General features: G+C 44.9%; 1 protein-coding gene across 2 annotated transcripts in view; it reads left to right on the top strand.

The window, feature by feature from the left end:
• The window catches only part of slc9a7 (solute carrier family 9 member 7), a 150,319-nt gene that overhangs the window by 104,178 nt on the left and 34,302 nt on the right, over positions 1-11,839 (top strand). The window contains exons 11-13 of one of the 2 annotated variants that reach the window (XM_048532732.2): positions 2,347-2,458; positions 2,811-2,964; positions 11,361-11,420. In XM_048532732.2, the coding sequence (XP_048388689.1) occupies positions 2,347-2,458; positions 2,811-2,964; positions 11,361-11,420 (326 nt within the window). The remainder of the gene's footprint in view (positions 1-2,346; positions 2,459-2,810; positions 2,965-11,360; positions 11,421-11,839) is intronic. The other variant, XM_048532733.2, reaches the window with a different exon arrangement.

The raw sequence follows: 11,839 nt of genomic DNA, 5'->3' as shown, positions 1-11,839 counted from the left end.
GAGAGTTTATACTTTTTGACAAGACTTGTAGCTCTGGTTGTGGATGAGGTTGTAGAGTTGCTTGCTGAGTCGATGGGTTTGTTGGCAGATGCTTCGTCACCCTGCTAGGTGTGCTGACCATGTTACCTCTGGTGAAGTGTTGGTGTTCTGTCCTGTTTGTTATTTATATGCCTCGGTTTGCTGGGATGTTTGATACCACTTCCAGTTCTGTTTCTCAGTGGTTTGTACACAGGGTCTAATTCAATGTGTTTGTTGATGGAGTTCCAGTTAGAATACCAGCCCTCCGGGAATTCCTTGGTGTATCTCCATTTGGCTTGCGTGATTATGGATGTGTTCTCCCAGACAAATTTGTGTCCCTCGTTGTCAATGTGTAGTGAGACAAGTGAGAATTGGCTGAGTCTCTTGGTGGCTAGTTTGGTGTTCGTGTATCCATATTGTAAGTTTCCTTCCAGTTTGGCCTATGTAGCATTTCTCGCAGTCCCTGCATGGTATTTTGTATATTACACTGGTTTTGGGTATGAGATGCTCTATGTTCATCTGTAGCTGTCGTCGGGTGTCTGTCGGTTTGTGGGCTACCCAGATACCGAGGGGTCGGAGTAGTCTTGTGGTCATCTGTGTCCCTGATGTATGATAGGGTGTTCAGTGAGCCTGGCCTCGTTGTGTCTTCCTGTTTGTGGTCTGTTTCGGAGGTTATAGCGGATTGTGATTTTCGGGTATCCATTCTTTTTGAAGACTCCGAATAAGAGTTTCTGTTCTGCTTTGCATAGTTCTGTGTTGTTGCAATAAGTTGCAGCTCATTTAAACAGTGTCCTGATGCAGCTCCTTTTGTGGGCTTTGGGGTGGTTGCAAGTGCAATTGAGTTCCTGGTCTGCATGGGTGGTCTTTCTGTATACGCTCGTCTGGAGTTCCCTGTTGTTTTTGCGTTCTACTGTTTTGTCCAGGAAGGATAGCTGGTTGTTCTTTTGCTCTTTTTTTTTCAAATTTTGTCCCAATGAGGATGATGTTTGTGTCAGTGGGTTTCTTCTAGTTTGGTGCTTTTGATGATCACCAGAGTGTCGTCTACACATCGGACCCAAAGTTTAGGTTATGTGGGAGGGCAGCGCTGTCCAGTGTAACCTTTTGCATGACCGCTTCTGCAATCAGCCTGATATTGGTGATCCCATTGGTGTTACGTTGATTTGTTTGTATCTGCCGTCTTTGAAGGTGAAGTGGGTTGTGAGGCATGGATCTAATAGTTTCATGGTGATGTCCCTATTGATGATGTTGATATCCTGGGTTTCCTGCCTATTTGATTGCTCCAGTAGTGGTGTGGCAACTGTCTGTTTGGTTAGGTCAATGTTTATGGATATAAATAGTGCTGTTACGTCGAAAGATATCATCACCTCATCCTCTTCTATCCTGGTGCCCTTGATGATGTTGAGGAATTCTTGGGACGAGTGGATGGAGTGGGTAATGTTGTCACCTAAGTATTTCAGTTTCTGTTGTAGCTCTTTGGCAAGTCTATATGTTGGCATGCCTGGCAGTGAGACAGTGGGTGTGAGGGGGCCCCCCAATTTGTGTACCTTTTGGGGGAGTCCGTAGAATCCGGTATATTGGATCCCTCCAGCTTCGTGTTTTGGTAGTCTATTGTGCTGATATCGCCTGAGTTGTGTAATTTCTTCAGGATCATTGTAATCTGGTTCCCTAACAGTGGTGTCAGGTCTATCGCCATCTGTTGGTGGGTGTCGGTATCTGCTAGTAGTGTGTTAGCTTTCTCAATGTATTGGGCTCTATTAAGGATTCCTGTCATGCGTCTTTTGTCTGCTGGTAAGATTAATGCTCTTTCTTGAGTCTTTCCAGGGCTTTCCTCTGTTCTGTGTTTGAATGTGTTCCATTTTACCTTTTTTGCTCAGTGTTGGGACCATAATCTGTTTGGGCTGTTGTACCTCTTCCACGAGTCTGTTGTTCTTTAGTGTTGATTCCAGCGCAGGTTTCTCTGTAGTTCTAATTCAGTCTGTGAACTAGGATGTTCTTCTTCGTGTCTGTAGGTGTTGGGTCCAAAGTGTTTTTAGCCATGAATCTGAGTGCACAGTGTTGTCATTGTCGGTGATTTTTGGACAGTTGTTGTTTAGGGCTATTCTTTTCTTTGTTCTGGTCTTTTGTTGTGGCACGCTGATAGGGACAAAACTATCTATTCCATCCAGACTCTTCATGAACAGGTCTGCATCACCATGGACCTGTTGGGCTGAATAGCGTATTTCTGTGCTGGTTTAAAAAACAATTTCTTGGTTTTTGTTCAACGTCACTTACCATGTGATTTCTGCCACCATCAGCTATTCAAGTTCCTTAACTACCATTGCTAATCAGATTGCTATTTTGCTGGGAAGAGCTGCCAACATTTACCCACTATCCGTTTTCCTGAACCTGGCCAGAAAGCACAAGATTGGCTGGAACTTCCAACATATGATGATGATTGCAGGTAGAGTCCCATGTTGGCCAGACCGGGTAAGAACACCAGACACACTCGAGACTAGCATTTTATGCATTTGTCGAATTTCAGTGCCCCCCAGGTGCCAGGGTGGGACTTGAATCTGGAAGCATTTGTCAGGTTTGTGGATTACAGGTCAAGTGATGTTACTGTCATATCTGGTCAACTCCCTGTGGTGGGTCTTGAATTTCACGGAGCTCTAATTCACAGGGCAGAAGTGGTACCTGTTGGGCCCAGAGCTGATCACAAAGCAGCTTCTCAATTTGTCCTGTGTCTATCGCACAATTACCGAAGGGCCCAGCTACTTGGCTACCTCAGTGCTCAATCCTTGTTCTTCCCGCAGGTCTGAGAGGAGCCATGGCCTTTGCCCTCGCCATCCGAGACACCGCCACCTACGCCAGGCAAATGATGTTCACCACCACTCTCCTTATTGTCTTTTTCACTGTCTGGGTCTTCGGTGGAGGCACCACGCCAACATTGTCATGGTTACGTATTAGGTCAGTATTGAACACCATTGTCAATGGCCACCTTGGATGGTTTATCACTCTATGATTTGTTTTCCAGTGTGCTGCTCTGTGCCTTTTGAGCTGCAGACGGTTCATCCGAACAGGGGTTCACCTTCCTAGATCTAACACAGCCATTAAAGCTGTTTGCTTTCCAGATTTTTTCCTCTATTAGGCAAACACCACATCGTCCAGTCCCAGGGATAACTTGCAAGCCTGGGAAATTTGATTAATCAAGCCCATGAGCAGGCCATTTGGCCCATCATGCCAGTGCTGGGTCTTTTGAAGTGTTATTTAGTGCCACTCAGTTGCCCGTTACCCACCATCTTATTAAGAAGGCTTTGTGGCATCCCCACCCACAGACCAGAAGCGCTGAGTTAGAGTTCCAGCTCAGGACTTGCCACAAATGGCCTCAAAGGTTGATTGTCAACCGGTAAATCTTGCCGATGCACCTGAGGCAGGTGGCAAGTGTGGGAGAGGTTCCTGGTCAGCCAGATCCATGTGGTGTCTACAGTGTAACATCTCCTCAATGTCAAAAGACTCCACATGCATTCTTGCCATGAGAAACCATCGGACCTGTTCTGGGGGACTAGCACGCGCACTGTTGTTAAAAGAATTCTGTCTCGCAGTGAATTGTATGTGTTAAAGGTATCAGCTACTGGATGATGCAATGGTGTAACCTCACTAGGGAAAGGCTTCAGTGCAGTTCCTTAACTGAACAGTAGATGGTGATAAGTGCCTAAGCCATTCCAGCGGAAACTGCAGTACATTCTGTCAGGTTGTCCTGTTCCACTGAAGTGCAAAATAGCTTAGACTACTATTTAGCAATTTTTGACTGCCTGCACTCTAGAACTGTTACTGCGTTGTGGTGGTGTCCCTATCTTTTGAACCTGGACAACTGGGTTTAAGTCTCACCAGTCCCATATGTCATAACATGTTCAAACATTCATAAGAATCAGACAGTACAGGAGAGTCTAATTGAGACTGCACTGACAAAATTACTCTATCTACACTTTTCCTACTTTGCTGCACTTGGCCCATTGCCTTGAACGCTATTAAAAACCGAAAGAACTGCGGATGCTGCAAATCAGAAGCAACAGCAGAAGTTGCTGGAAAGGCTCAGCAGGTCGGGAAAGTCTGTCGGAGAGAAATCTAAGTTAATGTGTGGATCCGGTGACAGTTCTGAGGAAGAGTCATTGGACCTGAAACGGTAACTCTGATTTTTCTCCACAGATGCTGCCAGACCAGCTGAACTTTTCCAGCAATTTCTGTTTTTCTCTTCGAATGTTCTGGTTCCAAGGGCTCGTCCAAGTACATTTGAAAGGCTGTATCTCCAGTACCGTCCCAGGCAGCATGTTCCAGACCCAATCACTCTCTGGGCAAAGAACATTTCTGATATCCCCATTAGCCTCCTGCCTTTCACCTTTAAAATCATGCCCCCTTGTTATTGACCCTTCAACTAAGGGGAACAGCTGCTTTCTATTCACTTTCTCCATGCCCTTTGTAATCATATACACCTCAATCAGGTACCCCCTCAGCCTTTGCAGCTCTCAAGAAAACAACACAAACTTATCCAGCCTTTCTTCATATTTCAAATACTCCATCCTAGGCAATATCCTGGTGAATCTCCTCTGCACCATCTCCAATACAATCACGTCCTTCCCACCATATGGTATACAGCATTCCAGCCATGGCCTAACAAAAGTTCGTACAGTTCCAACATAACTTCCCTATTCTTATAATCTATGCTTCAAATGATAAAAGTCAACTGTCCCATATGTTGCCTTTATTACTCTAACCTGTCCTGCTACCTTGAGGGATCTATGGACAGGCATTCCAAGATCCCTGTGTTCCCCTGAGCTTCCTAGTGTTCTGCCATTAATTTGATACTCCCTTGGCCTGTTACCACTTCCAGAGAGCATCATCTGACACTTTTTATCGGGTTTAAACTCCATCTGCCACAGATCTATCCATGTGACCAACGTGTCTAAATCCTCCCATAACTCAGGACCTTCCTCCTCATTGTCAACTAATCGACCATTCTTTGTGTCATTCACAAACTTAGTTTTCATCCTACACTACCCCCCCCCCCCCCCCCCCCGCAGCCAACAACGCCTCAACGTTTTTGTCTAAATTATTTACATACATGTCACAACAAAAAGGGATCTATCTCTGATCCCTGTGGTACATCATTGGACACTGACCTATAGTCTGTCAAATCCTCCTACCACCACCATGCCGTTTCCTACCATTAAGGACAATTTTGGATCCAACTTGCCCTGGATCCTGTGTGATTTTACCGTTTTTAGTCAGTCTGTCATGTGGGACCTTAGAAAAGATTTTGATGAAATCCGCTTAAACTAGATCAATTGCACTAATCTCCTCCCTCACACCTGATCACCACCTCAAAACAATTCAGTAAAGTTTGCTTCGCATGACCTTCCTCTGATAAAACCATGTGGACTATCATTCATCAAGCCTTGCCTCTCTTAGTGGCAATTAAATCACCCCCACAGAATTTTCTCCAGTGGTTTCCCAGCTATGAATCACTGGTCTGGAATTCCCTAGTTTATCGCTACCACCCTTCTTGTAAAGTGGGACCACATTAGCTGCCCTCCAGCCGTAGAGTCATACAGCATGGAAACAGGCCCCTTGGCCCAAACTGATCTATGCTGACCATGGTGCCCACTCGGCTAGTTTCAATTGCCTGCATTTGGTCCATATTCCTCTAAAAGGGCCTGACAATATTCGGGTAATGGTACTCAAGACTTGTGCTCCAGAACTTGCTGCTCCCCGAACCAAGCTGTTCCAGTACAGTTACAACACTGGTGTCGACCCAGCAATGTGGAAATTGCCCAGCTATGTCCAGTACGTAAAAGCAGGACAAATCCAACTCTGCTAAATACCGCCCCATCAGTCTACTCGCGATCATCAGTAAAGTGATGGAAGGTGTCAGTAACAGCGCTATCAAGCAGCACCTGTTCAGCAATAACCTGCTCAGTGACACAGTCTGGGTTCCACCAGGACCACTCAGCTCCAGACCTCATTACAGCCTTGGTTCAAACATGGACAAAGGACCTGAATTTCCTGAGGTGAGGTGAGAGTGACAGCCCTTGACATCAAGACTGCATTCAACTGAGTGTGGCATCAAGGAGCCCTGGCAAAACTTAAATCAAAAGGTATTGGGGGCAAACTCCCCAGTGATTGGAGGCATTCCTGACACATTGGAAGATGGTTGTGTTTGAGGACAGTCGATCATCTCAGCTTCAGGACATCTCTGCAGGAGTTCCTCAGGGTAGTGTCCTCATCTTCAATTGCTTCATTGACCTTCCCTCCATCATAAGGTCGGAAGTAGGGGTGTTCGCTCATGATTGCACCATGTTCAGCAGCATTCACGGTTCTTCAGATACTGAAGCAGCCCATGTTCAAATGCAACAAGGTCTGGACAATATCCAGGCTTGGACTGACAAGTGGCAAATGACGTTCGTGCCACATAAATGCCAGGCTATGACCATCACCAACAAGAGGCTATTTAATGACCACCCTTTGGCGTTCAACAGTGTTACCATCACTGAATACCCAACTGTCAACATCCTGGGGGTTATCATTGACTTGAAACTCAACTGGACTCACCACATGAACACAGTGGCTACAAGAGTACAAGTGAAGAGTGTGATGAATACTCCCCACTTGCCTGGATGAGTGCAGTCCCAACAACACTCGAAGCTCGACCCCATTCAGGACAAAGCAGCCCGTTTGATTGGCATTGCATCCACTCCCTCCATCATCCATGCTCTGTAGCAGCAGTGTGTGCTATCTACAAGATGCACTGCAAAAATTCACCTAAGATCCTCAAACAGCAGCTTCCAAACCCATGACCACATCAATGTCTAAGGTCAAGGGCAACAGACATATAGGAACGCCACCACCTACAAGTTCCCCTCCAAGCCACTCACCATCCTGACTTGGAAATTTATCGCTGTTCCTTCATTGTTGCTGGATCAAAATCCTGGAATTCCCTCGATAATGGCATTGTGGGTCGACCTGCAGATGGTGGACTGCAGCGGTTCAAGGAGGCAGCTCACCACCACCTTCTCAAGGGTATGTAGGGACGGGTAATAAATGCTGGCCCAGCCAGCGATGCCCACATTCCACACATGAATAGGGGAGGAAAAAAAACCTTCTCATCCATGTACCTGTCCAGATGTTTTAAAATGTTGCTATTGTGCCTGCCTCAACCACTTTCCCAGCAGCCCATTCCATATACCCATCACTGTCTGTGTGAAGAAGTTCCCCCTCAGGTTGTCCTCAAATCTTTCCCCTCTCCTTAAACCTATACCCTATAGTTTTCAATTTCCCATCCCCGGGAAGACTATATGCATTCATCCTAACTAAGCCCCGCATGATTTTCTACACCTTCAATATGGTCATCATTCTCCTATGTTCCAAGGAATGAAGTCCTATCCTAGCCAACTTCTCCCTTTCACTCAGACCTACTAGTCCTGGTAACATCCTCGTAAATCTTCTTTGACAGTTTCCAGTTTAACTGTCTTGGCTATAACAGGGTAACCAAAACTGTACACAATACTCAAGTGTGGCCTCACCAATGACTTGCATAACTGTAAGGTAATGTCCCAAACTCCTATACTCAATGCCTCAACCAATGAAAGCCAGCATGCTAAATGCTTTCTTCACCGCCCTGTCTACCTGTGACGCCGCTTTCAACGAACTGTGTACTTGTACTCCTAGGTCCACAGCATTCCCCTGGACGTGACCGTTCACTGTATTAGTCCCGTCCTGGTTTGATTTTCCAAAGTGCAACACTTCACATTTATCTGTATTGAAATTGCATTTGCCAATCCTCAGCCCACTTCCCCATCTGATCAAGATCCCTCTAATTTTTGATAGCCTTCTTTGCTATCTGTGATACCTCCTAATTTTGTATCATTCACAAACTGACTAATCATGATCTGGACGTGAATGTACAAGACACTTACATAATTAACAAAGGTCCCAGCATTGACTGCTGTGGCACACCACTGGTCATAGGCCTCCAGTCTGAGAAACCACCTTTACAACCATCACGCTCTGCTCCTCTGGCACCCTCCCCTATGAGCAGAGAGAAATTTTGGTTTTGGGTCAGAACCCCTGTAATTTCCTTCCTCAACCCCACAACATCCTGAGATACATCTCATCCAGACCTGAGAATTTGTTTAGAATAACTATATTCTATGAATCATAAAGCCATTGAGTCTCACAGCACTGAAACAGACCCTTCGGTCCAACTCATCTGTGCTGACCAGACAACCCAATCTGACCTGGTCCCACTTGCCAGCATTTGGCACATATCCCTCTAAATCCTTCCCTTTCACATACCCATCCTGATGCCTTTTAAATGTTGTAATTTTACCCATCTCCACTATTTGCTGTGGTAGCTCGTTTCATACACTCACTACCCTCTGCGCAAAGATATTGCCCTATAGGCCCTTTTTAATCTTTCCCCCCCTCACCTTAAATCTATGCCCTTCCAGTTTTGGACTCCCCAAGCCTGGGAAAAAGTCCTTGACTATTTGCCCTATCGATGCACTTCATGACCCACAGACATATGCAACACTTCCTAGTTATCTAAATTAAACTCCCCATCTGCCACTCTTCAGCCCATTGGCCCATCTAATCAAAGTACCATTGTACTCTGTGATAATCTTCTTCCCTTGTTGTGGGTGAATTCCTTGTTTTATGGATGTTAATTAAAAATTCAGCTGTCAATTGATTCTTAATTCCAGTATTTGTCCTAGTGGCAAATTTTAAATGGTTCTTTAGTTGAACAACCTTCAAATGATCTGTAAACTAGGTTATTGAAGTGTAACCTGTGTGGTCCTTTTCACTTCCCTTAATAGGTCTCCTTCCCACTTCACCATTAAACTTTCATTTTTGGCCGTTTAAGTGTGCTCTTTATTTTACTGTGGAGCATTTTGGTCTGCATTTGGCTTCTCAATATGAAGGGAGTTCAGTTGCTGAGCCACGAGGGGTGAAGGAGACCGGTGGGGAGCAATCTTCATCTGCTAGTTCACATGCTAAATCTGCCTTACAATCCAGCATAGTTTTGACAACATCTACAAATTAGGTGTAACTTCACCCTGAGATCACAAATAAGTTGACGCGTTGCCTTTGAAACAGGACTATCCTATTCATGGAGTAGGCAGTCCATTGTTGAAGGTGGGATAAACAACCTGTTTTATGTCCAGACCATTTCTAAAGGACTTCACGTGAGTAGTCTAATTTCCTGTGTCCCATAAGTGCTTCACAGGAGGTTTGTTGAACAAGATTTGCAACGGAGCCTCATGAGTTTGCTAAGATCTCACTTTGTAGAGCAGAGCTTGGCATTTTACTGCAAAAATTCCAGAGTCTCAGGTTTAGCAGCTGCAAGTTCAGAAGAATTCATGTTCAATCTGTTCAGCTTTAGCTTGTTTGCGAGAGGAGGTCTGTGGTGCTGGAACCTCTCGGAACTCTGCAGAAAAGCAACTGTCGTTGGCTGAAGAGGTTTCACTGACCTAGGCACATTGAGAGAATGGAGACTTTTCTATTTATTGTGCTTAAAGGCAGTCAGTCTAATAGGAGTCACATTGAATGATTATCTGTGACTGTTTTATTAACTGCTCTCTAAAACCAGCATTTGGAGTTTAGGCAATTCCTTTTGGAACTGAGAATGGTGATTGATCATTGAAGGAATCCAGTGTGTCATGCCACATGTGCAATGGCTGAGGAACTTCGGAAGATGGTAGTCCAGCCTCTGGGACTAAAATTATCTGGCCTGACCACCTGCAAGTTTCTCTATGCTGGAGGCTACTTGAAGTCTTGCATTTAAAAAGAGATTTGACAATCTCTCAATCCAATTTCTAGAGCCACGGCAGAAAAATTGTCATCTAAAGTCCCACAGATTAGCAGGTACAGGCTAACACACTCTCTCTGTTCTAACTGGTCTGGTGTGGGAGGATTTGATAATGTTGGGTGCCCCAGATATTCTATTGTCCTATTCTGACATTTCTTAACTTGAGCAATCAAAAATAGTCTTCATAGAGGCTGTTCAGCCCATAGAGGGCCCCCACCCTAACCCCATAACCCCCACATTTACCATGGCTAATCCACCAAGCCTGCACATCTCTGGACACTATGGGGAAGTTTTAGTATGACCAATTCCCCAAAACGGCACATCGTGTGTCGTCTTGTTTCTTTTAAAGGGCTCTGTTCATTGACTGCTGATGTGTCACACAAGATATTTCCATCGTAGGTCTTCTCCCCCACGCTCGGTGTTTGCCAGTGTCTTCCACTGTCAAGGTTCAGATGCAGATCCCACATCTACTTCAGCTGGAATGAGGATTGAACTCCTCCTCTTGACATCATTCTGAACTACATGCTAGTCAGCTAAACCAACTGAGCTAAACACCCCCAATTTAGGAATTACCAAATAATTAAAAATAGAATAAAATTTGTAGGTCTGGAGTTAAAGCGAATGATAAATTAAGTACCTGTTTTGGAGAGGCAGATTCAGCTCAAATGGCCCTTTTCAACATTGTGTGATTCCAAGATTATATGTTGTTGTGTCTTCAGCTGTGTACTTCCTGGAAGTCACCACCGGTATGGCATTGTCAGATGCTTGGGGAAGAAATGAGATCCTTCTTAAAAACCACAGGGGCAATGGAAAAGTAGAAACGGCAGAAATTACCACACACACTTGACACATTCAAGGGATGTATGAAGAAGCATGAGATTGGCTTGAGGTAATGATGTTTGTTTAGTGAGCTGATGCTGTCACAATGAGGCAAATGGCTTCCTTTGTGCTGAAATACTTAGATCAGAAGATCATAAGAACTAGGAACTGTTCAGTCCCTCGAGTCTGCTCCCCCATTAAATAGGATCCTGATTGACCTGCCATTTCTCATATCCTCCTTCCTCTGTTTTCACCATAAGCCATGATTCCCCAACTCATCAACAGTCTGTCAATCCTAGCCTTAAATGTACACAAGGACTCCGCCCTTACCAGGGATGGGCAATAAATGATGGCCAAACCAGAGATGCCGTCATACTATGGGTGAAGAAGCAAAAACCAGGGACCATCCTCGAGCTATAGAGCCAAAGACAGTTTCACCACCCTGTACGCAACCTTTTATTTATTCTCATCGATGTTTCTTTTTTAAAACAAAGCCTTCCATGGGATGTGAGCATTGCTGGAAAGGCATTATGGAAGGTCAAGTTTGTTTTTCAGAGTTGATTTGTTTATTGGACACTTGAGCCTGTTTCTGAGCAGGTTGCTAGGTTCTACGAGGTAGGTGCTTATCAAGTTAGTGCCGAGGTAATTCTGACATTGTGTTCTTGTGCTATGCTGCCCCCAGAGTTGGTGATCGGGTTTCTTCAGCAGAGGATCTGGCTGATGATCACTGGAGCTACTTCAGGTGACGCACAGAGCTGACTACAGTGTGCTGTGAAATTAACACCACTTTTTTTTTTCTCGAGTGCCAGCTAATCCTTGAACATCCTGAAATCTGATTCAGCCTGCTTCTCGCATTTCTGGCTTTTCCTGAATGCCAATGGTTTGCTTCTTTAAAAAGAAGGCATGTAACATAATCAAATCTCTACTTTTTTAGGCCTGTGTGGAGCAGGCTCTGTGTCATTCTCCTCTGACCTAGTGCAAAAATTCTTTCCCAACTGCCTGGCAATAATTGTGCAGTGTGTCTTACGTACTCTTTCTTTGTGTCTTCGCTTTTCTTGCGTGTAGCTTCGACTTCTGATGTATTTAGCTGTTTTTTTTTCCTGTAAGAGTGAGGCTGCTCCCTGGGGGAGCAGGGATCCATGTTACAAATCGAACCCTAGG

The sequence above is a fragment of the Stegostoma tigrinum genome, chromosome 6, assembly GCF_030684315.1.
Source record: "Stegostoma tigrinum isolate sSteTig4 chromosome 6, sSteTig4.hap1, whole genome shotgun sequence".
Classification (NCBI taxonomy): domain Eukaryota; kingdom Metazoa; phylum Chordata; class Chondrichthyes; order Orectolobiformes; family Stegostomatidae; genus Stegostoma; species Stegostoma tigrinum.
Note: the sequence above shows the minus strand (reverse complement) of the source record. Positions and strands in the feature narration are given on the sequence as shown.